At 36.3% G+C, this 27,663-nt stretch overlaps 1 protein-coding gene across 7 annotated transcripts in view; it reads left to right on the forward strand.

Moving 5' to 3' along the window:
- The window catches only part of LOC128986887 (protein unc-13 homolog 4B-like), a 116,401-nt gene that overhangs the window by 37,210 nt on the left and 51,528 nt on the right, over nt 1–27,663 (forward strand). The window contains exon 1 of one of the 7 annotated variants that reach the window (XM_054407489.1): nt 19,962–20,127. The exons of the other annotated variants lie outside the window; for them this stretch is intronic. Within the exon in view, the coding sequence (XP_054263464.1) occupies nt 20,039–20,127 (89 nt within the window). The 5' untranslated portion in view covers nt 19,962–20,038. Of the gene's footprint in view, nt 1–19,961; nt 20,128–27,663 lie in introns of those variants that run through there. 7 annotated transcript variants of the gene reach the window in all.

Consider the following 27,663-nt stretch of genomic DNA (forward strand, 5'->3'; position numbering starts at 1 on the left):
TGAGCTGCTTATAGAGTGTGCTAATGTTAAAACTAAATTTACAAAATTGCATCTTTGTACAATACTAAGAGTAGTTTTGATACTTTGACAAATGATATGGCATAAAAGGTGCAATAGTTAATAACGAGTTTTTATTTCGCTTTGGCACTGTTAAACGTATAGTTAAAAAACATTAATTGACAGCAGCAAACTCTGATGGTGGTTCGATTCAACTACATTCATATTTATACCAAACAAAACTATCTCAAACCATTGACTTTGGGATAAGTTAAACATTGGAATGAAAGTTTATTTAGATCCATATTCCAAGAGAACACCTAGTACATGTCGATGAACAATTCAAACAACCCATGGCAAGACATTTAGTTTGCGCATTTCCGCAGCATTCCAGCAACCGGTGGTGGATCGCGTGCGTACTAAACCAGGAAAGTCCAGACCCATACCTATAATTACTGGCTGAGGAATGATTCCTTGGAGCCTAGACGTTCTAACTCGTAAAACTATTAAAAAACTACAAAGAAAATTTCTTATCCCACAGTGCATTATATATTTAAATTACAATCACTTTGAAACCCGAACAAATATTTTGAGATGATAAATAACTCTTCAGCGGCTGTTTGAAATCAAGGCAATAACCAGGAGCACGCGTTTACACGATCGTATTCAGGGCCGACGTCAATCGGGCCCGATTTAGTTGTTGATATGACTACCGACGGTAGATACCGTATTTGTAAACAATTGACACAGGTACCGGATAAATTTGTCAATTAATTTTTAAACCACCTTAAAACCTTGTAGTTAGTTTTGTTGTTCGAGTTTTGTCATTTTTTTATGTGGTGTCTAACAAAATGTATATTTACCAGCTCTTCAGTTGGCGATCGGTTGTGTTGGGCTGTTGATATAGCTAAGCTGGTCAATGGTAAATGGAAATGGAAAAATTGTTTGCAGAGAGAATAAAACAGCATAATTTTATCATGGGTAGGGGCATTAGGGTATAGTGCTAAATATACTATAGCGAAATTGTATTTTATCGAACGCGTTTCGTGTTTGGTCTATCCATCAAAAGTATTGGCACAACGCGACTTTAACCGTTTAATAAGTCAATGTTTACGTGAAAGCAGGGTTTCCCAGAATAACAAGACGGTGCATGGGGCATGGAGGGCTGGAAATAGACCTGTCTTTCTGACAGTCGGTGGTGACACTTCACACTACAAACACTATCACTTACTGTAGGCTACTCTATCACTCTCTACACAGTACACATACGTTACCATGGCACCTACCCTGCAGAAGCTTCGGTAAGTAACTGTCATTTGTATGAAATCCAAACTCCTAAATACTTACTTCGTAAACATACTTTTGTGTTAGTTACTTTATTTAAAAAATACATTATTTATTCACAGGAAAACAAAAACATGACGTTTGTAAATGTATAAATTTCGTCCAATCCAATATATATATATATTTATACCGGTATATGTTTTGAATTGCTAGTCAAGCAAGTTTTTGAACAGTCAAGCAAGTTTTTGAACAGTCAAGCTCCTCAGTACGTTCTTTGTTAGTTGGTATAGGCATTTTCCTAAGTCTCTTGAACTCAAAAGTCACTAAATAAGTTTTTAAAATATTTTTAACAGAACCTATCAAGAATTTCGTCAAGGTAGTTCAGCAGTGTGTTGTTACGTTTGAACCTAGTAGCCTATTGTTCTATTCCTTAAAATTAAAATGTTTGTTCTTAACGTACACGTAAAGCCATAGCCTTAGATTAGATCTTACTTGGTCATCCAGGACTATAAGTGGGGTTTCATGACTTTTTAACAAACATTTCTTTTGTTTTTATTCCGTGTAAATTAGTATCAGTATAAAAAATTTACCTATTTCTGCAGATTCGTCGTTATTTGTTGTTTGCTTGCAAAGATAAACAAAATGGTCCTTCGGATTTTTATGTGGCGTGTTTGGTTTAATAGCTGAAAATAAAATATGTAAACAGACAAAACAATCAAACTAATTGTAAATAATACACCATAGATTAAACATACTTACTACCTTAACTAATAGATTTCTCATCCTCATGGATCAGCTGAAGACAATTTTATTCTTAGTTTTCGTTCGGTGCACTGTAGAGGTCGTGTTATGATTACAATTTGTTTCTTGTTATTTCAGTCATTTAAAATATCATTTAACCAAATACCCCCACCACAGCAAACCTGCTGAATTTCGTGAATTTCCATTTGCCTAATTAAATTTTTACTAAAATATTTCCTTAAAAATGTTGTATTTATTCCTTATTTAAATAACATTAGTTTATCGAGTACTTTAGGTTTGCTGCTACGGGGAAAATAATACACTCAGCGTTTTTATAGTTAAATGTTAATAGTATAGTATAAAATAAATAAAAAATAATTTGATCAAAGAATGTTCATAAAAAGGTAAACTAGAACAGTATGACCATGACTTAGCTAATGCAATATGTATTGTCAATTTTAGCTCAATAAAATGATTTGATTTAATTTGATTTGTATACTTTTTCTCCACAGGAATAACATCGGAATTTAAAATTTACAGTTTTTTGGAATTTTCTCCTTGATCATTAAGCGCATGAAAACGCTTCAATATACTAAATTATTTGTTTTAAGCTCTAAAAAAGTAGTTTAGAAAAAAATAGAAATTTAATGTTTTTAGAATAAAAAATTGGAAAATCCATTTTTACTCCATAAAACCCCCTATAAACCCAGTCCGATCATACTTGTTTGCGAATTCGTTCGGATAAATGTAGCTTTACACGTTTATATCAAATTTGATTTAAATCGGATAATTTGTGCTCGAGTTATCGTGCTAACTCATATAACATATATAAATAAATATATAGCCTATCTATCTATCTATATATTATATTCTATTATAAAGAAGATGTGGTGTATGTCTGTCTGTCTGTCTATCTGTGTGTGATTGTATGAGATAAATTCAAAAACTACTGAACCGACTGGGTTCAAATTGGGAAAAAATAAAGCTACAGCTCCGAGGATACGTATAGAACTATTCCCGCTTCGATATTGACCTAGGACTCTGCCCCGCGGGCTTTCAAAGTTCTGAGGTGAGAGTTTTAAAAGTAAATATTGATTGGTTGGTCTCCATGGTAACAAAGAACAAACCCACAAAGTTTAATGTAAACAAGCAGAACTGCCAAATCTATCTATCTATATATTAATAGGCAAGCATGTTTCTTTAAAACCTTTTTTCTCAGCTCGTGTGCATCGTAGGGAAAATCTACGCATACCGTTAGAAAGCTATTTTCCTGTAGGTGTGCAGAATCCCTTATAAATTTAAATAGGCTCAAAGATAAGCGCAAAAAATGAGTTTAAACATTTGAAAAAATTTACATGGATCTTATGCGTTGCCATGCTGGTGACGAAATAACAACGAAATATAAACAGAAAATCAAAACAAATGGAAGAAACTCCAATCACATGTTTTATTTACAGTGTGGGGTGAAACATTAACATAAGTGAGTACATTTCATATTTTTGGTCGAGTTTCGACCACTGGACATTACTCGTACTTATTTAATACGCAAGCAGGTTTTTTGTGACAATTACTCCTCCAAAACTACTGAACCGATTGACATGTTTTTGGTGTCATTGGAAAGAGCGTAACGTGAAGTTGTGCAGGAAACCTTCTTTTTAAGGAAATAATTAGAGAGTGAGGCCCTGGGGCCCTTCAAAGTTTCGTATTTCTCCATAAGGATAACATGGGAGATACTTTTTATTTACAGAAACATATGTTTGTTACTTGAAAATAGTCAAAGTCTACTACATAATAATTGCTGTGTATTATGACTGTTAATGTATACTACATTTCAATCAAGGATTGTGTACCTTAAAGTTTACTCATAATGGATCTCACTACTTTATTTTAATGCTAAATATAGTAAAATTTAGTTGAGAATAAGTTACCATGATTTAGAAAACTTTACTATAATAATTTATGTATTTAAATTCACAAGTCTTTGACTTTAATAATTCATTTGAAACTTAACAACTGATCGACAAATCAAACAAAAAATCTACTTCATGTGAATAATGTTTTTACACAAACATAGTTTCTTTTAACCAGTAACTTGATGCTTTTTTACTTGTGGGTGTATTTTGAGTTAACAGTTTTGAAAGCACCAAGCCAAAAATTTTCTTTGCAAAAACTAACAGTATTTAATGAATTACTACATGAACATGGTAATTAATTGTCAGTATGCCAAGGGGAAGAAGAGTGAGTCCTCGAAAACAGACGAAGGCGGAGACACCCATCTAGAAAATCCAACTGAGTTTTTAAATATAGAGGTCAGTGGATTGCCAAGACACAGATTATACTAATAAAAGGGGGCAGTGGTGGTACTTTCCTGTTAAAGGGAACATTCATTATTATCGATGATTTTTTCTCGATATATCGATATTAACAAATTGAAACATATCAGCTGACAACTACGATAAATATTGTTCAGTATCAACAAACGATAATGAAATGAAACTGTTCTAAAAAAAAATAACCTAACATAACCAAACTTGCTGTGTAACATTCCATGTTTAACTTGCCTTTTCTGTTATCAAAAAAAAATTTTAAATAGTACAGCAAGTTTGGTTGGTAATGTTAGGTTAGCTTAGAACAGTTTCATTTCTTAATCCATATAATAGACTATTTTAGCCTAGATCAGTTGTCAATATGTAATGGATCGGTAAACAAAAATATCGATACATCGAAAAAATCATCGATAATAATGAATGTTCCCTTTAACAGGAAAGTACCGCAGTGGTTTTATTGATATTAATGCATCAAAAAGGGCCTCATTAATGGCACAAGGCTTCATGTGATCAGAACGGTTAACAAAAATGTAAAGTGGAATGTAGGCTAAGTCCTAACTGGAACAAGTGAGTAGGGACATATTTTGATTTTGAGGATAAAAATTTGCCCGTCTGAAACAAACTTAGCTTTTAATTTTAAAAAGGCTAATTTTTGGAAAGATGCTAATATCTGTTATCTTTGGCATTTGCAGCAAAAACACTTTAACTAATGAGCAGCACTGTTCTTAGCCAGACCAATTTCGGTCATGAACAACTATATATATATTTATGTTGTTTTAAGTAAGGCTCCTTTTAATAGGATATGCATATTCATTACAGAAAATTCTGACCAGGATAATATTCCTGAAGGTAACTTTAAGACTAACATCGTAGTATTCATGGAAGTGCTTTTGTGATAAAAATATTGTTTTTAGTGTTTATTTTTAAAAGTGTTTTCTTCAAGCAGCATTTTATGACCCTCAGAATATGCTACATAGGCCTATTGGTTTGATATGATAAAATGTTTTGTTAAATGTGTTGTAAATGTGTAAAAAAATAACTACCCTATAGGCCTAACATACTTAACCTTGAACACTTAGCCTATTAATTTACTAAATATAATACACATACAGCTAGAAAATGGCTGGACTGCTTCCCTTCTAAGGCTTTATTATTACTATATTTAATTTTCGACGTCGAGTCAATTTATACACGATGAATTTGTTTTCTAAATTCATATGTTTTTTGCGGGGCATTGAGCCGCACAGGTTCACTAGTCAATTTTAATTTCACAATTCCACACAGCTGGTTCGAACATATTAATACTACACGAATATTAAAACAGAAAAGGTATCTGGGGCATAAATAAAGGGACATAAATAACAAATAATGATGTCACTCGCCCGAATGTAACATAATTTAAATGGATCTGTCAAACCATATGTTAATGTCATTTCATTAGTATAGCATTCTTTCAGTCCATGTTGGAAGGAAAATAGTCTACTTTGTTTGTTTAGGTTCATGATGTATACTGAGTCTGTTCTATTTGTGATTTTTTTATATTTTTATTTGTTTACTTTACAATCTGTTCTAAGAAAATTATGAACAAAATATTAAATACTAGCTGGCCCGACAGACGTAGTCCTGTCCTATTGTGGTTTTATGTCACATGCTCGTACATTTTCAAGATGAGCTCGTTCGCATGGCTTAATCACGTCCTGGTTGAAGTTCGTTCGCTACGCTCACTCACCTTTAGGTTGGAGCTCGTTCGCTGCGCTCACTTGCCTACAGGTTAGCTAGTTCGCTACGCTCACTCACCTTTTGGTTGCAAATTAGCTGTTCTCATAAATTAAAAAAAATATAGTGCTGCACCCTGTTGATGAACCTATTAACTTTTTAATGCTATTGAACATCACAGAATCAGATAGTTTAGTTGAACCAGCTGTTAAGATTCTTTAATTCCATTTAAATATGAGTACTCATAAGATTAACATGGGAAACTCCAGAGCCACTGGGGCAGAGCCCTTTTGACGGATCTGCACCAAACTTCACACAAACCATCCTTGAATAATGCTTAATAATGCCTGAAAGTTTCATTACAATCTGTCGAGCGGTTTTGGAGTCCATAAAGGACAAACATACAAATATCCAAATATACAAACATACATTGGATTTTATATATATAGATTATGAAACAACAAGTTAAGTTCGGGATATTAAAAATAGCTGATATTAAATATTTGTGAAATACTGTAATCATATTTTACAGGGAATAATTTATTGTAAAAGGAATAATTCACGTATATAGGAAATAATTAAGATTCTATAATCATTGCCGTATCAACCTAGGCTCTTATCCTGAGTTTTATGGGATTTTTAAGATATATTTTTGTGTAAACAGTAATACTAGGTGGCGTTCGCAGAGGCATCCACAAAAGTGAGCGGAGTCATCAAGGGTTTATATTATATTGTTTTGGTCATACTGCAGTAATACCAGTCGTTTTAATGCATGCGTTGCGGGCCTAAAGTAGAATTTTTACTCTTTAGGAAGTAAAAATAGTTTTTATCCTCTATGGAGTAGAAATCAGCTGTTGTCAACTCAGTTGTAAAATATATCTATCTATCTATCTATATATATAATAGGCTAAGCCGTTTTTTGTTAATCAAACTCCTCTGTTATTATTCGCCCGATTTTGACGTTTGAGGTCTCAAAATAAAGGTTAAAACGTGTAGTTGTGCCCAACGATATTAGATTTTTTATAAAGTCGTTGGTAAGGGCGTCAGAGGCCCTTAAAGTCAGTTTTTTCTCCATAAGGATAACATGGGAGATAATTTTTATTTATAACAACATATGTTTTTGGTTGAAAATAGTCAAAGTCTACTACATAAGAAATCGGTGTGTATTATACCTGTAAATGTATATTAAGTTTAATCATGTTTTGGATACCTTAAAGTGTACTCCTAATGGATCATACTACTTTATTTTAACGTGAAGAATAGTAAAATTTAGTTGAGAATAAGTTACCATGATTTACAAAACTGTACTGTAACATTCAAAATCACAAATCTTTGACAATCATTAATTTGACATGAAACAGCTGATCTACCAGACAATTTATTTATAAATCAAAACAAAACAAATCCTCTACTTCAAGTTTGTTTCTATACAAAAATATGTTTTTTTATTAATTGTTGTGTATCCTAAAAGTGGAACCTTAGAAGATTTGGCTGTACACTCTTCAGGTCTTGATCCAATAGCCTTACACACTGATTGATCGGGCAACTACACACTGGAACACTGTTACACATTAGCAGTTCGCGGCCCACAGGCTATCTCTTAGACTTCAGTATTCTGCTGTTGTGGTAAGGTTACACTTCAATATATAGTTGAAATTTTTATGAGAATTGAAGGTGAACGTCTCGGTTTAGGGAACAGCCAAAACTTCGAGCAGAGCTATATGAACCTTCATGAAGCAATACATGCATAAGTAGAAAATAAAAGAGTCAAAATAGGCTAAAGCTAATTGATTCCTTATTTTGCCAGCAAGATTGCTTGGAGTTGGATGCCCTGTTGATTTCATCCACCCAAACGTCGTTGAAAGTATACAAAATGGTCAAATAAAAGACAAAGCTATTTTAGCTCCAAAAACAGTGTCTGTGGTTTGATCAACAACAAAGTTTTGGATAAATTGCCAGGTGAGCCCAAGGTGTACGAAAGCATTGATAGTTTGCTTGCAGATAATTTAAACACACATCTAGAATGTCCAACAGAGTTTTTAAACAATATAGAGGTCAGTGGATTGCCAAGGCACAGATTGATTTTAAACAAGGGGGTAGTGTGGTTTTATTGATGAGGAATATCAATACACCAAAGAGCCTCATTAATGGAACAAGGCTCCAAGTGACCAAAATGGTTACCGGTAACAATTTAATAGAATGTGTGTGTTTGAAAGTCCTAACTAGAACAAGCGGGGGGACACATTTTGATTCCGAGAATAAAAATGTGCCCGTCGGAAACAAACTTAACATTTAAAATGGGAAGATGCCAATTTCCATAAGCTTTGTCATTTGCAATGACAATCAATAAAGCACAAGGGCAATCACTTAAAAGAGTAGTACTGTTCTTGCCCAGACCAGTTTTCAGTCATGGGCAACTATGTGTTGCTTTAAGTAGGGCTACATATTTGATGGTGTACACATATTCATCACGGAAAATTCTGACCAGGGTAATCTTCCTGAAGGTGATTTCACATATAAAAACTTAGTTAAGTTAATTCAAGGAAGTACTGTTGTCAATAAAATAGGTTTTTTTGTGTTTATTTTTAAAAGGGGTTTCTTCAAGAAGCATTTTTATGTTCTTCAAATATGCTACATATTGGTTTTATTAAAATGTTTTATTAAATGTGTTATAAAATCTTAAAATAACTATGAAATACTTGATAGCTTATTAATTTACTAAATATAAGACATATGGAGCTAGAAAATTGATGGACTGCTTTCCTTCTAAGGCTTCATTCATTACTGTATTTTATTTTCGACTCAGAGTCAATATATGACAGTATGAATTTGTTTTCTAAATTCATGTATGTATTTTTGCGGCGCGTTGAGCCGCACGGGTTCACTAGTACTATTATAAACGATTGCATGTATCGAAATATGTATCGATTCGTGCTTCGTAATTATTTTAACCTACAGTCTACAGTCTCTTCCCATAGTGTTTTAGCATTGCAGATACATTAATCCATTCCCACACTCAATACGCTCGCCTTTACTACTTCCTTCACCACCCCCTAGGTCGAGGACCTATTTCCCTCTCTTCCCATAGCATTTTAGGATTGCAGATACATTAATGTAATTGCCAAAGACAGTTCCCACACTCTGCACTGCAAGCCTTACTACTTTCTTCACCATTACCTACGTCATGGACTTGTTTCCTTCCCTTCTCATAGCATTTTTGGATTAAAGATACATCAATCTAACTGCCATAGACGGTTTTCACACTATGCTCATACGTAAACTACTTTCTAAGCCATTTCCTACATCGTGGACCTGTTTTCATCACTTTCCATAGCAATTTAGTATTTTAGATACATTAATCTAATTGCCACAAACATTCCCCACACTCCACACTGCTAGTCTTTACTACTTCTTTCACCATTTCTATGTCGTGGGGATGCTTCCACCCCTTCTCATAGCATTTCAGCGTTGCAGATACATTAATCAAACCGCTACAAACGGTTTAGAGTTCCCACACTCCACACTGCTCACCTTACTACTTCCTTCACCTCTTCTTACGTCGCGGACATGTTTCCCTCTCTTCCCATAGAATTTTAAGATTGTAGATACCTTAATCTAATCGTCATAAACAGATCCCACTCTTCGGACAGCTCACCTTGACTACTTCCTTTACCACTTCATACATCTCGGACCTTTTCTCTCCCTTCACATAGCATTTTAGGATTGCAGATCCCATAATCTAATCGTCATAAACAGTTCCCAAACTCCAGACTGCTCGCATTTACTACTTCCTTTACCACTACCTACGTCACGGACCTGTTTACCTCCCTTCCCATAGCATATTAGGATTGCAGATACCTTGATCTAATCGTCATAAACAGTTCCCACACTCCGGACTGCTTGCCTTGACTACTTCCTTCATCACTTCCAACATCGTGGACCTGTTTTTCTCCCTTCCTACAGCATTTTATAATTGCAGATACCTTAATCCAATCGTCATAAACAGTTCCCACACCCCGGACAGCTCGCCTTGACTACTTCCTTCATCCTTTCCTACGTCGCGGACCCGTTTTCCTCCCTTCCCATAGCATTTCATGATTGCAGATACATTAATCTAATCGTCATAAACAGTTCCAACACTCCGGACTGCTCGCCTTTACTACTTCCATCGCCACTTCCTACGCCACGTACCTGTTTCCCTCCCTTTCCATAGCATTTTATGATTGCAGATACCTTGATCTAATCGTCAAAAACAGTTCCCACTCTCCGGACAGCTCGCCTTGACTACTTCCTTTATCACTTCCTACGTCGCGGACCCGTTTTCCCCCCTTCCCATAGCATTTAAGGATTGCAGATACCTTGATCTAACCGTCATAAACAGTTCCTACACTCCGGACAGCTTGCCTTGAATACTTCCTTCGCCACTTCCTACGCCACGGACCTGTTTCCCTCCCTTTCCATAGCATTTTTTATTGCAGATACCTTAATCTAATCTAATGTCCTTAATGTGTGTACCTTAATCTAATGTCTGAGATATAAACAGTTCCCACACTCCGGACAGCTCGCCTTGACTACTTCCTTCATCATTCCTACGTCGCGGACCCGTTTTCCTCCCTTCCCATAGCATTTTATGTTTGTTGATACCTTAATCTAATCGTCATGAACAGTTCCCACATTCCAGACTGCTTGCCTTTACTACTTCCTTCATCACTTCCTACGTCACGGACCTGTTTACCTCCCTTCCCATAGCATTTTAGGATTGCAGATACCTTGATATAATCGTCATAAACAGTTCCCACACTCCGGACAGCTTGCCTTGACTACTTCCTTCACCACTTCCTACGTCGTGGACCTGTTTTCCTCCCTTCCCACAGCATTTTATGATTGCAGATACCTTATTCTAATCGTCATAAACAGTTCCCACACTCCGGACTGCTCGCCTTTACTACTTCCTTCACCACTTCCTACATCGCGGACCTGTTTCCCTCCCTTCCCATAGCATCATAGGATTACAGATACCTTAATATAATGGTCATAAGCAGATCCCACACTCCGGACTACTTTTACTCACCTTGATTAATTCTTTTATCACTTCCTACGTCGTGGACCCGTTTTCCTCCCTTCCCTTATAGTTTTTGGAATGCAGATACCTAAATATAATCGTCATAAACAGTTTCCACACTCCAGACTGCTCACCTTTAGTACTTCCTTTAGCACTTCCTATGTCACGGACCTCAAGCTAGTGTCGTCATTTGATTATATTTATGATCCATACAGTTTCTGTTCTAATATCTGTGAATTAAAGCTATCAGCTATTTCTTTATCTACTGCATTCAAAAGTCAACAGCTGATCATATGTTTTTGTTTATGTGTCAAATACTGCTTTCATAAGAATTGCATTGAAACTTTGAGACCCAGTGGGGCGGATTCCTGAGAGTTATGTTTAACGCCATATAGATGTTGGCACTCACCGATATGGTCTTTATCACCATCCAAAATTTGAAAACGATTGATTCAGCCGTCTAGGAGGAGTTTGCGTATTACGAAATGCATAAAAGTCGACGTATAAGAGCTTCGCTCGCTCCGCTCAATAAAACCCCTGTCGCAGCAGACCTGCAGACTATGCGAATTTCCGGGAAATTTTAAATCTCGTTACACGAGACGAGATTTCTTTTTGGCCGAGATTTTTATCGAGACGAGAATAAAAAATAAAAAAAATTAAAAACGCCTGCAGAAAGTCAATGCAATACCCGCAATACAGGAGCGTGTTGTAGTTGCGTTTCCTTTGCGAAGGCGTTCTTATTTTTTATGAGAAATAAAAAATCTCGTCTCGTCTCGAACTAAAAATTCAATCTCGTCCATCCCTACTGATTACAATTTGACTAAAATATGTCAGAAAATTACACTACAGACAGGTTTGTAACTAGTGATTGCTTTTCGTTTACAATAAAATAAAAACCATTCGACATGTTATTTGGCTATACCTTAAGATCTATCATTGATTTTGTATCCAGATAAATGTTTACAGTCTTAGGTAACAAAAACAACATACTATTATCAAGTTAAGTTATACAGTTCAATTTCGTTTGTAAATTAAATTGTAAAAGTGAAGGATTTCCAAAGAACCATTGAACATTGTCTCTTTTGCATACTGACCCCGTTGTAAGGCACGGGTATAACTGCTAGTTTAAATATCATTAAATAAGGAACCAATGGTGTTCAGTGGAGTGAATAAAACTAGTATATTCTTATTAGTATTTTCTAACTAGTTTTAGCTAATTCTCAAAACTAGGTGAATAAAAATTTGCTAAAACTAGTTAGAATATACTTGGGTCATTTGGCGAATCCTAGTATATTCTAACAGGTTAGAGTAAACCAGGCCTAGAAAATACTAAGATGACACAAACTTTCATTTCTGAACATATCACCCGCCTTGGTGCCCTTTGTTTTCATTCACACACTACACTTTGTTTTCACACACTACACCTCAGTCTAGCTTTATTTGTCTGCAAGTGAAGATACCCATGTACTAACGTTGATCGGGCATTGCTGGTAAAAATCGTTAAACAATAGTTATATTGGCTTGTATAAATAAAAAATGCAAACAAAAACTAAAGCCTTGTCCTTATTAACCAAAAAGTTTTGCAATGTATTAGGAAAGGTTATTACTGAGGCACAAGTAAAAAAAAACTCATAAATAATATTAAAACTGTTTGAAAAAGAAGACGGATATGAAAGCTACGGGAAACAAAGCCATCAAGCCGAAAGACTAGGAAAATGAATTTCTAGATATGAATCAGGAAGAAAAGACGTGTTTAGTAAAGTTACCGGTTCCATTTCAGTGGGCATTAAGAGACACGCAGAAAATGAAGGATACCCACTCTAAGGACCTTCTGTTTCCTTCACTGGTGAATTGGAGGGGTTCAAAGAAAAATGTTAAATGAGGAAAACAAAAGAAAAACTAATATAAAACAGATGAAACCAAAGATCACTTGCGGAACTTCAACGTTTAGTACTGCTACAGCAGTTTAAAAAATTCACTTGTTGTAACATCCATGTTTTTACTAGTAAAACGCATAAGCTGCTTTACATATCTACATCTAACTCACGTCTATCACAATGCGTTTTTCTATCATAAACATAGCCATGACTGAATGACAACCCTACTTTGGCCTCCGTCACTAGAAAGTTAGCCTGCCTACCCCTAGCTTAAAAATCTTTAAGAATATACTAACCTTGGCTAGTAAAAACTAGCGTTTATTCACCTACAAAGGTTAGAATATTCTAGTCATTTGGTGATCTTAGAATTTACTAGGGGTAGTATATTCTGACTATTTTTATTCACCTAGAACTTAGAATATACTTGAAATCACCTTAGTTTAAGCAAATACTAGTTTTTATTCACACCACCCATTATCTTTGATATAATATAAACTTGAACGGATAGTGTTTTTGGTCTCTAAGGACCTCAAAACGAAAAAGAAAATCGGTCCCGGGTCCAATTCTTACCATGAGACCTACGTAATAGCTTATTCCATATATGGGAAATTCTCTAATAAAACGATCAAACAATAACAAATAAACAATAACTCGTCCCATAGCTACATAAGCAAACAGTAAAGCACAAATCATTAAATTAATCCTAATATAAAATAATAGAAACAAAATCAGACACGAACCAGACGCGAAAAACGAGCTTCAAAATTTGCAACGGGACGAGAGAGAAGTCCACTTGTGAGTTGTGTTGAGTCTATGGTATGGGACTAAAAATGATTTTTAATCCCCATAGAGTAAAATAGCTACTTTAGACCCGCAACGCATATGCATTGAAAACGGCTGTTTTTGTTGCATTATGACGAAAACACTTTTTAGTTTTTTGGGAACAATGAGCCGCAAAACGGTTATTTTCACTCTAGAAAACAACACGAAAACAATGCTATATCTATAATATACAATGTATAGGAGGGAGAAAGTTAAAGTTATGGTAACAGCTGCGTTTCATAACAAATCTTATGTAAACTTTTAATTATAGAATGTATAGACACAATATAATTGCGATGCTAATAAATTTATGAAATTTCTTTTATTCCAAGGACTATAGTATTTTTATTCTTGATTAATTAGTTTATCAAGTCCATCTGTTAAGATTTAGGATTTGTATTATATTTTTAATGTGGAGCGAGCTGGTCTGGTGGTCGAGCGCGGGGCTTCGGTGTCCGAGGTCCCGGGTTCAAATCCCACCGATCACCATGATAATGCCGCAACCCCTAGGAATAGCCTAAAGTAATGTGGAAAACAATTCCGGGCTCGAGCCTAGCGTCCTAGGACAAAAAAAGGTATGGGACGCGGACGTCAGCGCCTTCACTACAGCCATGCCACTTGCCACTCTTGGCTGTTCAGATGTTGCTTGATGTCGTGACAGGAACTTTACATATCACAATCTCACGTCGATGGGACCAACCTTCATTCATATCCATACAGCGATACAGCTCAATGGGTTAGTTAAAGCTTTAGCATATCAACATGATATAATAAAATCGCCATCGTTATTTTAGTATCCAGCAATCAAACAGAACTTTAAACGTCCACTTAATATCTACCGGAAATGTTTGCGTCTATAGTTTTGGTGGTTAAAGAACACACAATATGTTTTAAAAGCGAAATTGTAAGAAATCCTAATTTGTATTTACTCAACTACTTATTTTTATTTAGCTACATTTACGAACTTGAATTGTTGTTTACTTACGCTTATCATGATCTGCAATCATGCCATTTTAGGGATTACATACAAACCAATTCAATTTGAAAAATAATAATCTATATCTATATTATCTATCTATACTTATTTAATACGCAAGCAAGATTTTTGTGACAATTACTCCTCCGAAACTACTGAACCGATTGACATGTTTTTGGTGTCATTGGAAAGAGCGTAACCTGAAGTTGTGCAGGAAACTTTCTTTTTAGGGAAATAATTAGAGGGTGAGGCCCTAGGGCCCTTTAAAGTTTCGTATTTCTCCATAAGATTAACATGGGAAACAAACATTGTTTTGAAACTCCAGCTGTTGTCAGAAATTCAATATTAATAATTGGTCTCCATGGAAGCATGAGAAAATTCACAATGTTTACATTTGCTTTGACATTTAAATGTAAACAACCAGAACTGTCAAATGCCTATTTCACAATTTCAGACAGCTGATCCAAAAAAATAAAACAAAAACTATGTGGCAGGTTTGTTTAATCTTAAACTTTATGATAGATTATTTATTATAAATCTATTTCAATGATTATGAAACAGATTTTTCCCGTTGCAAAAATTAATAGTGAGAAAAAGAGGATATGTTAATTGTAAACAGTCAATGAGTAAGTTATCTATATGTTGTATTAAAAATTTTTAAAAAGATGTTGGTTTGTGTTTATTGATATAAGTTATTAATTATAGAATTTTTATTTGAAGGATTTGGCATATGAGTTAGCCTATGATATAACAACATTTCAGAGTTCTGCCAGTGTTTGCCTAACTCTTTCATGTAGAGTTTAAAGTAGCCTACACCTTATTGTCTACAAATTGGCTAAAAAACTTAGGTACGGTACTTTATAAAGGCTGACAGACTTTTTACGTTGACTTAAATTGTAAGCTTACCTTTTCCCATCCATGGGCAGTTTGATTGTTAAAAATTAACCCTTTAAACTGGAATAGGACTGTTATGTAAATTGTGAGTATTCCCATTAGTTAATAATCTTTTAGTTGTCTCTTTTAAAATCATCGGAAATTATGACTGTTTTAGTTTTTAAACAAGTTGTTTGTTTATAAATAACTTCTGTACTTATTTGCAATTGCTCGATTTCGAGCAACATGTACACTAGTACTTATTTAATACGCAAGCAGGATTTTTGTGACAATTACTCCTCCGAAACTACTGAACCGATTGCCATGTTTTTGGTGTCATTGGAAAGAGCGTATCGTGAAGTTGTGCAGGAAACTTTCTTTTTAGGGAAATAATTAGAGAGTGAGGCCCTGGGGCCCTTTAAAGTTTCGTATTTCTCCATAAGATTAACATGGGAAACAAAAATTGTTTTGAAACTCCAGCTGTTGTCAGAAATTCAATATTAATAATTGGTCTCCATGGAAGCAGGAGAAAATTCACAATGTTTACATTTGCTTTGACATTTAAATGTAAACAACCAGAACTGTCAAATGCCTATTTAACAATTTCAGCCAGCTGATCTAAAAAAAAAATAAAACAACTATGTGGCAGGTTTATTTAATCTTAAACTTTATGATAGATTATTTATTATAAATCCATGTCAATGATTATGAAACAGATTTTTCCCGTTCCAAAAATTAATAGTGAGTAAAAGAGGATATGTTAATTGTAAACAGTCAATGTGTAAATTATCTATATGTTGTATTACAAATGTTAAAAAAGATGTTGGTTTGTGTTTAATGATATAAGTTATTAATTATAGAATTTTTATTTTAAGGATTTGGCATATGAGTAAGCCTATGATAAATAACACCATTTCAGAGTTCTGCCAGTGTTTGCCTAACTCTGTCATGTAGAGTTTAAAGTAGCCTACACCTTAATGTCTACAAATTGGCTAAAAAACTTAGGTACGGTACTTTATAAAAGCTGACAACCTTTTTACGTTGACTTAAATTGTAAGCTTACCTTTTCCCGTCCATGGACAGTTTGATTGTTAAAAATTAGCCCTTTAAACTGGAATAGGACTGTTATGTAAATTGTGAGTATTCCTATTAGTTATTAATCTTTTAGTTGTCTCTTTTAAAATCATCGGAAATTATGACCGTTTTAGTTTTTAAACAAGTTATTTGTTTATAAATAACTCCTGTACTTATTTGCAATTGCTCGATTTCGAGCAACATGTACACTAGTACTTATTTAATACGCAAGCAGGATTTTTGTGACAATTACTCCTCAGAAACTACTGAACCGATTGTCATGTTTTTGGTGTCATTGGAAAGAGCGTAGCATGAAGTTGTGCAGGAAACTTTCTTTTTAGGGAAATAATGAGAGAGTGAGGCCCTGGAGCCCTTTAAAGTTTCGTATTTCTCCATAAGATTAACATTGGAAACAAAAATTGTTATGAAACTCCAGCTGTTGTCAGAAATCAAAAGTGAGAAGAAGAGCATAGGTTAATCCTAAACAGTCAATAAGTTTGCTAATATAGTATTATAACAGTTTGCTACAAATATTTACTTAGCAATTGCTCGAATTCGAGCAACAGGGACACTAGTTTTATTAAATTTGACTGACAGAAAGAACAGCTGAAACTTGCAGTTACCCACTATAGATATTTATTCCATTACAAACTCACCACATAGGCTAAAGAATTTAGGAAATATTGCTCTGGACGATTAAATTGAAAATCAACTGGAATTAAAATAGTTTTTACAATAACAGTGATATTCTCTAATAAAGCTTTTGTTCTGAAGAGTAAATTAAATTTAGCTCACCCTCAGGGTTTAGGCTTATCAAATTAAAACTTCTATAAAAAAATTTACCAGAATACATTGACTAAAAACTATCAGTATTATTTATTTATGCATTGATCACCAATACACTATCTTACATTCATGATGTGCTACGGATATCCAAAAAGATGTAGAATTCGAATAAAGTACGACTTACAGAAAAATAACAGTGATTACCTTATCTAGACCACAAAGTCTTGATACACTCCCGAGGCTTTCCAAACATTTTGGAGTATCTCTTGGGAATTTTAACCAAGATTACATCAGTTTACCTTAACTACATCAATTGGGTTGCATACCCACGAATTAGTGTATTTAAATATTAATATTATGCTACTGAGTGAAATAGAGATAAAAAGATTGGGTTTTTTTTTTAATTAAATTCCCATTGGCAATAGAAGTTATAAAATAAAATAAATCCAACTATTAATAGTTTTAAGCCCTCTTTCATTCCATTTTGCTATGTTGTATACTTTGAAACTACCTATATTTTAAGAAACACCATTTGTGTACATACTCGTGCTCTGCATTTAGGCAAAATACTTGTAAATCCTTATTGTTCTACGTTATACTGTATCCTAAAACGAACATAAAATTAATTTGATTTTGAAGCATTGACATTTTGAGTTTGACGTTTTTCATTCTTCTCATCTTTCTGTTGTCTCGAATCAATTAAACACATAAATAAGAGGTTATTTTTCCTTGATTTTCTCCATTTTCATTAATTTTTCCCGACTATGAACCGACATTAGTTGAATTTGAAAACCTAAACTCCGGTTAAAGATAAAATGCTGACTTCATTTTCGGCCTCTTGGTATACTGGCACCAAATAATATATAATGATCATCATTGACTGTCTTAGTTGTGGTTTACGATCTGTGTAGCTCAGGTCAAGGTGGCGAGTTTCCAAGTGAATGTTCGCGAGATCGCGTTGTATTGTTGATAGCTCGAGGCTATTGCATGACCGATTGTTAGCAGTAGTTGGGAGGGGGCAGTTGGTCATGTTAAGGGGGGTAACAGATGTGTTTAGGGGAAAAATGCACGTTTGCAAAGGAAAACAAAAAAAGTTGTTTGTAAGTATACCAATAAATTACACAGTTTCGTTACTTAAATGTTTAATATCGATACATTGAGTGTTTCTAATTACAGTATTTACATTATTTACTTTTTACATCTATAAAGTGATTCTAATAGATCTTAATTGGGTACCTGAATAATTGTGCAAATTAAGTTTTCACTGGATTGAGTTTGCGCATAGAGGCTATACCTCAATAATTAGCAGGTTAACAAATTTAGAATTTTGATGTTTTTAGGGTTATTACAAATGATGTTCATGATTTCATACATACATAAAATATAGTTATATTTGTTATACAAAGAAATAAAATGGTTACAACTTTTGAAAAACTCAAAAAGTTTCGACACAGATACACAGAACTGTAAATGCTCGATACGGGAACCCCTTCTGATGACAGATGACAATAAAGTAGTCAAGCTCTTGCTAGACTTTGAAAAGTGTGTCTAGGTCTATTGTTTCGATAGCATTGGTAATCCGTTGCTGGATCTCAAGTATGCTATCTGATAATAGTGGTGTGTACGCCTTATCTTTGATGTGTCCCCACAAGAAAAAAATCAGGGGGTGTCCGGAGATCTTGTAGGAAAGTTCAGGGGTGTGTCATTATTCGGACCACCGAGCTCGTTCCATATCTCAGGCAGCACATTGTTAAGTTCAGCCCTACCACAAGTAACATTCAAATGCAGCCATTTCTCTTAAATATCAACTGTCACTTGCCAATATAGTGGTTACTAGGAGGATAATAGTTAAACCTGGTTCTAAAGTGTCGTTGCACACTAATAACAGATTGGTTAATGTAATATTCCAACTGGCAAAAAGCTTTCCTGCCTTCAAATTCAGCCATTACACAACACTTACAACAATTGACTTGACAAACAGCTGATATGCACCTAAACCAATGTAAATGAAAATTTATGAGTTTTTCTTTCCAATGGTACCAACTAAAATAGTCTTGAAACAAATTAACCCATTAATATTTATAATCAAAATCAGGAACATCATTTGTAATAACCCTGTATTTTATAGCTTAATAGCCATTGTACAAAACTTAATTAAATAATTATAGAATTTGTACTAATATGTTTTTAATTGATTATTAAACTTAGAGAGTGAAGGAAAACCGTAATACGCATTATTAAAATGTATAGTTTAACGAACGAAAAATTTACTCTGTTAAATCACTTTAACCAATATTTTACCAAAGTGTTAACCGCAATGCTGGCTTTCCTGGTGTATTTGCGGAGGTTATACAGTAGTGCTGATGCGACCATGAGTCATAGCTGGGGGAGGGAGGGGGTAGAATGGTCCATGGTACCAGTACCAGTCAGTGTGTCCGCGGCCGAGCTATCACTGTGTACCATACCATACCATACCGTCCCGTGGAGTGTGACAACCATAGCCATGGAGGACCAGATGTGGAGACAGTTCTACGACAAGATGCAGGAAATCGACAGCAAACCTGAGGAAGAAAAAACAGAGCGCGAGATCCGGTAAGAGCAGAACGCACGTCATTTATTAAGAGATAACGATAACAACCTTTGACCTCGGTAAAAAGTATTCATGTTACAAATATCTGTATAAAAAAGTTCTTAAATGTAAAACTATAACGAGAAAACTTAACAAGGTACAGTTCTTGTTTTGCTACTAGTCTCAACAATGTATACATGGCGTGAAAAACACTATTCACTCGGATTAAATAAATACTTTACTTTTATTGAAAAACACTTCCATCTATATTTGAGTTTGTTTATATTCCTTGAACATGTTCCAACAAATTGGAATTCCTATATTAGGTAGTTCTTTCGTTATCTTTCTCTGTTATTCTGTGTGAAGTTGTTTATAGTTTTGAGTTTTGATTTGCGTCCATTATATCCCTTGTCATTCTATTCACATTGAATTAAAGTACCTACTTAAAGAAGTATGTTTTTTTCTCATTTTCATCAATAGATAACACGGATGAAGATTACCCCGATAAAGTTAACTGGGCCTCTTTTAGCACGTTTCTTCCTGAGCTATGGCGTAATTACTGTTAGTAAACACGTACCGGTACTTATAATGTGACAGTATGTTTGGTCTTTGGACCCTGTGACCCTATTGTGATAGCATTACGCATCTAGCAGGTAAAATAATATATTCAACTAACTTTGCTCACATACAGCAAAACAAACAAATGCAACGTGTCATTCAACAAGTAAATTTATTAGAGACCCATGACTGCTTAAATACTTTATCATATAGGCTTACTCATTGTTCTGTGGTGAATTACTCTAGTGACAACATAATCGGAAGATTTTACATCCGGATTGTGGGGTTACAATATTGGTACGGCGTGTAAGCTGCAATATATTTCATAGGTTTTTCAAGCTAACAAATAAACTAAACAAATCGTCTCAGTTTTGTTTAAAACATCAACACGTCCTGACAATTTCAACCCAAACGAGATTGTAGGTCAACAAGAGGCAAACACAAAACCGTAGACTTCTCGTCTCCGCAGGGTGTGTCTTGCTACAGATCAATATCTGAATGTAGAACTAGAGAAATAGAAGTGCCAGCACTGGATTTTATTCTAGTTTTGCTATTATTATACCCCCAGAAGTAATTCATAGCCTTAGAAAAGTGTACAAACATACATCTTTGTTATTGAGTTTATCGTTGTTGTTTTCATATTATTAATACGAAGATCTCATCATGTACAGAACAACGTTCATATTGTCTGACACATTATGGTCTTATCGTACAACTTGTTACTCTGAATCAGTTAGAATCGTAGTGTTGTTAAAGATCATCGATGACCCATCACTGAGTCACTCATCACTCTTGGAATGCTACAGAAGAGATTGCTGCATTTGCGATGTATTGATAACTAGCTGAATATCCCAAACTTGTCCACTTATCTGACAATTATGAACATAGTTTGAAAGTAAACTTTATTAATATCATAGATTTGACTAAATAGATTTAACATATTTACACATTAAAGTAGAAATAATTTATAAATAAAAACACTTTTTTTAATTACCACGTTTTTAAACGCACTAAAAAGTAGAAAATACTTGTAAGATTTAAAACGAAAAACGTGAGGCGCATGCACCTTCACCTGTTGAACTATTATTATCTATTGCATGCACCCCACGTTTTTGTTTTAAATCTTACAAGTATTTATTCTGTCCACATATTTATACATTATTTTATACTTTTATTTAAGTGCGTTTAAAAACGTGGTATTTTAAAATGTATTTTATTTATAAATAATTTTCTACTTTAATGTGTAAATATGTAAAATCTATTTTATATGGGCTGTTAATACATAACCAAACCCTTATTATCTCTAAAATGAAAATAAAATGATTTAATATTGCATTGTCATACATTTTTGGGTTATGTTTCAAGTTTCAACTCTCTAGCTCATCGGGAAGTTATTTGTACCGGACAAGAAAGCGAGTTTATAAAAACGTTTTAAAATACAGGCAAATTTTCTTTAAACAATTCACGTTGATGGGAAACCCACTGAGGAATTGACCTTTAAGACTGTAAAACATTTCTATTATCTTGAGCTATCATTGTTATCTTATATTGAGTACTGCGGAGTTATCATAGGAAACCGTCTTTGTTGTATTGTCAATTGCAGAACTACGAATAAAGGTTAATAGGATAATTGAACCGCCAACAATGAACTGTTATTGGCCGAGGCATATAAGTTGAACACACGTCTAACCAGTCTTGCAAAAAGATCATGAATAATTTCCCTGATAGTTTAAGCGATTTTATTTATTACAAATAGCATACAACAGGCGATGTGATGTGCATATCTTAATCTCAAACTAAATAAAGAGTTCCATTCCCAAATTAGTGATAGGCAGAGACAAAGCTTGTCCCCGATGTTGATTCATGTATCATGTTACCCGGATAGCAATGTATGTATATGTATGTATATTGTTCGGTATTGTATGTATTGAATCCATAGAAAACTAGTGTTACATTTTTACATTCGGATGCATTTCCAATTATAAAATTTGCGTCATCAAATTTTGATTGGCGGCGCTTAGTCAAAAAGCACTAAAACCTTGAGGTTCAAGCGAGTGTTTGTTTACCTGGAGCTTCCTACAAGTACCCAGCCACGTACCTAGGCCTAGGTTCTTCAGTTTAGCCATTACGTCATCGCCGTCCCAAGGACAGTGCACGTCATGTGTGTGTGTGTGAGTGTGCTCGTGCTGATCGTAATGAACATCCTGTCCTCATGTGGTCACGATCTGATTCCGCCAAAACAAGCAGAACCGTTACAGCAATTATGGCCCAGTGTTTCTGTGGTTTTTGATAATCGGAGATAAATTCACCAACATGTTACCAGACATTATGACAAAAACAATATCATCTGTTCAGTCGGCAAGTTTGCAACAATGTCTTTTCTCTTCAAATAATAGTCGCGACTTTGCGACCTCAGATAACATAGCGCAAGGGCATCTACAGGTTACCGACGATCGCTTCATGGCTAATTCTGTAGATGCATACAGTCATAAGTGTCCGTCGAGGGGGGGGGGTAAACAGATTGAGATTAACAAAATTAAAATCTAACTCAGTTTTGTAAAATTGTAGACATATTAATGAGTTTTAAATAAATCTATGAGATTTTTGTACAATGATATAAGATCATTCAAAACATGTAATTAAATACAAGCAAAAGAAAAAAGACTGAAATTAGCTAACAACCAAAAGAGGAGTCTAAATAGTTCTGAAAAAGTTTGATGTTAACATTGTTTGCAGAGGGAAGGACGTTTTCCCTACCTCTAGAATCATATACCGGTTTGCCCCCTTGAGGAAATACCCTCGACGCCTTTGCATACAGAGCCTGTGCCTGTGTCTGTATGTCATGTGGTAGAGGTAGGTGTGGGAGATGAGAGGCCCCTGCAGGTCCCAGCCTTGTGTACCGACAGTGCCTGTGTCTGTATGTCATGTGGCAGAGGTATGTGTGGGAGATGAGAGGCCCCTGCAGGTCCCAGCCTTGTGTACGACAGTGCCTGTGTCTGTATGTCATGTGGTAGAGGTATGTGTGGGAGATGAGAGGCCCCTGCAGGTCCCAGCCTTGTGTACCGACAGTGCCTGTGTCTGTATGTCATGTGGCAGAGGTATGTGTGGGAGATGAGAGGCCCCTGCAGGTCCCAGCCTTGTGTACGACAGTGCCTGTGTCTGTATGTCATGTGGTAGAGGTAGGTGTGGGAGGTGAGAGGCCCCTGCAGGCCCCAGCCTTGTGTACCGACAGTGCCTGTGTCTGTATGTCATGTGGTAGAGGTATGAGTGGGAGGTGAGAGGCCCCTGCAGGCCCCAGCCTTGTGTACCGACAGTGCCTGTGTCTGTATGTCATGTGGTAGAGGTATGAGTGGGAGGTGAGAGGCCCCTGCAGGTCCCAGCCTTGTGTACGACAGTGCCTGTGTCTGTATGTCATGTGGTAGAGGTAGGTGTGGGAGGTGAGAGGCCCCTGCAGGCCCCAGCCTTGTGTACCGACAGTGTCTGTGTCTGTATGTCATGTGGTAGAGGTAGGTGTGGGAGATGAGAGGCCCCTGCAGGTCCCAGCCTTGTGTACCGACAGTGCCTGTGTCTGTATGTCATGTGGTAGAGGTAGGTGTGGGAGATGAGAGGCCCCTGCAGGTCCCAGCCTTGTGTACCGACAGTGCCTGTGTCTGTATGTCATGTGGTAGAGGTAGGTGTGGGAGGTGAGAGGCCCCTGCAGGTCCCAGCCTTGTGTACCGACAGTGCCTGTGTCTGTATGTCATGTGGTAGAGGTAGGTGTGGGAGATGAGAGGCCCCTGCAGGTCCCAGCCTTGTGTACCGACAGTGCCTGTGTCTGTATGTCATGTGGTAGAGGTAGGTGTGGGAGATGAGAGGCCCCTGCAGCCTTGTGTACCGACAGTGCCTGTGTCTGTATGTCATGTGGTAGAGGTATGTGTGGGAGATGAGAGGCCCCTGCAGGTCCCAGCCTTGTGTACCGACAGTGCCTGTGTCTGTATGTCATGTGGTAGAGGTAGGTGTGGGAGGTGAGAGGCCCCTGCAGGCCCCAGCCTTGTGTACCGACAGTGCCTGTGTCTGTATGTCATGTGGTAGAGGTAGGTGTGGGAGGTGAGAGGCCCCTGCAGGCCCCAGCCTTGTGTACCGACAGTGCCTGTGTCTGTATGTCATGTGGTAGAGGTATGAGTGGGAGGTGAGAGGCCCCTGCAGGCCCCAGCCTTGTGTACCGACAGTGCCTGTGTCTGTATGTCATGTGGTAGAGGTATGAGTGGGAGGTGAGAGGCCCCTGCAGGTCCCAGCCTTGTGTACGACAGTGCCTGTGTCTGTATGTCATGTGGTAGAGGTAGGTGTGGGAGGTGAGAGGCCCCTGCAGGTCCCAGCCTTGTGTACCGACAGTGCCTGTGTCTGTATGTCATGTGGTAGAGGTAGGTGTGGGAGGTGAGAGGCCCCTGCAGGCCCCAGCCTTGTGTACCGACAGTGCCTGTGTCTGTATGTCATGTGGTAGAGGTATGAGTGGGAGGTGAGAGGCCCCTGCAGGCCCCAGCCTTGTGTACCGACAGTGCCTGTGTCTGTATGTCATGTGGTAGAGGTATGTGTGGGAGATTAGAGGCCCCTGCAGGTCCCAGCCTTGTGTACGACAGTGCCTGTGTCTGTATGTCATGTGGTAGAGGTAGGCGTGGGAGGCGATAGGAGGCCCCTGCAGGCCCCAGCCTTGTGTGCAATGACCGAAACCAGACATGAGAACTCCCTCGTAACAACTGATTCTTCTTGTTTTTAATCTTCATCTCAATATCGCCTACATCACAATCTGCGTTATACAGCACTGTTAGCAAACCTAATATATTCCAAAATGTTTAATTCTAAAATAGGATGCAAATGTGAAAGGAAATTCAAATTTGCATACCTCAATTAGAGAATTGAGGTATTTTAATTCGTCGCTCAAGAATGCACTGTTGGTACCTATTTAAATTGTATTAAGGTTCCGGAATAGATAATCAAGGAGAGACACTTGATCAAAACTCAAAATTGTTTAATGATTCGTAAAGAAGCCTACAGGAACGCTCATATTCAGAATATTCAATCCGCCAGTGAAAATAGATACTTCAAATTTGGTTGCTTACCACTCATTTGTTTGACCAAACTTTAGTCATTTGTGTTCAGTTATGGGTTACATTCTCAGTTATCCTCCTTTGAACTTCTTATAATTAAGCCGATACAAAGCAGATTACGTAACCAGAGGCACAAGTAGGCCGGGCTGCAGGCAGGCATGAGATCATTGTGTGCGGTTACGTCGTTGTAGTTTCTTATCTATGACTTGCATTGGCATTAAAATTTGTTGTACAATAAATAAACGTGTACGTAGGCACAGCAGCTTTCACAAAGCTCGCAATAAATTTATGCAGGATCGTTGAGAACTGGGAAAAGAGTATACACCACAACAATGACAATAGAACAAACTGCCCGAGTAGTTCGATCATTTTATTTACAGTAAATTGGTTCAATTCTGTTCAAAGCTTCGGTCAAACAAACTGCCCGAGTATTTCAACCATTTTATTTACAGTAAATTGGTTCAATTCTGTTCAAAGCTTCGGTCAAACAAACTGCCCGAGTATTTCAACCATTTTATTTACAGTAAATTGGTTCAATTCTGTTCAAAGCTTCGGTCAAACAAACTGCCCGAGTATTTAAACCATTTTATTTACAGTAAATTGGTTCAATTCTGTTCAAAGCTTCGGTCAAACAAACTGCCCGAGTATTTCAACCATTTTATTTACAGTAAATTGGTTCAATTCTGTTCAAAGCTTCGGTCAAACAAACTGCCCGAGTATTTCAACCATTTTATTTACAGTAAATTGGTTCAATTATGTTCAAAGCTTCGGTCAAACAAACTGCCCGAGTATTTCAACCATTTTATTTACAGTAAATTGGTTCAATTCCGTTCAAAGCTTCGGTCAAACAAACTGCCCGAGTATTTCAACCATTTTATTTACAGTAAATTGGTTCAATTCCGTTCAAAGCTTCGGTCAAACAAACTGCCCGAGTATTTCAACCATTTTATTTACAGTAAATTGGTTCAATTCCGTTCAAAGCTTCGGTCAAACAAACTGCCCGAGTATTTCAACCATTTTATTTACAGTAAATTGGTTCAATTCCGTTCAAAGCTTCGGTCAAACAAACTGCCCGAGTATTTAAACCATTTTATTTACAGTAAATTGGTTCAATTCCGTTCAAAGCTTCGGTCAAACAAACTGCACGAGTATTTCAACCATTTTATTTACAGTAGGCCTAAATTGGTTCAATTCCGTTCAAAGCTTCGGTCAAACAAACTGCCCGAGTATTTCAACCATTTTATTTACAGTAAATTGGTTCAATTCCGTTCAAAGCTTCGGTCAAACAAACTGCCCGAGTATTTCAACCATTTTATTTACAGTAAATTGGTTCAATTCCGTTCAAAGCTTCGGTCAAACAAACTGCCCGAGTATTTCGACCATTTCATTTACAGTAAATTGGTTCAATTCTGTTCAAAGATTCGGTCAAACAAAATGTATACTTGTAATGCTCATCGTGGTGGTGTAGAATATACGAATCTATTATCGGTTAATTCCTTCGCCGTTTTAAAGCAGGTAGTAGTAAGCCGATATTTTTCATGATTGTAGTACAGTAATCATAAATACTAAAATAGCCTAATTAGCAACATTATTATGTTCTATTGATGATGTAAAATCAAAGGTCCATTGGTACGTTAAGTAGTATGGATAGCTAAATAATAGACTTTTAGATAGTATTGTAACCCATGATTGACCGTGTTCAAAATCCTACCGCATTCGTAGTGTTATGAAGATGCGGATGTTTTCCGAGCCTTGCGAAGCGACCGCGACCTATGCCGTGATCGACCGGCGCGCTGGCCTTCAACCCACGGATCCTTCCTCAACCCGAGACTCCAGTGTCAGTATCTTCCTGTTCGGTCAGTATGTGCTCATGCTATTAGTTCTACCATGACGTCACTCCGTCCTAGCACTGTTGGA

This window comes from Macrosteles quadrilineatus, unplaced genomic scaffold, assembly GCF_028750875.1.
Source record: "Macrosteles quadrilineatus isolate MER2022 unplaced genomic scaffold, UCM_ALF_1.0 Scaffold_2__2_contigs__length_208266976, whole genome shotgun sequence".
In the NCBI taxonomy this organism is placed as follows: domain Eukaryota; kingdom Metazoa; phylum Arthropoda; class Insecta; order Hemiptera; family Cicadellidae; genus Macrosteles; species Macrosteles quadrilineatus.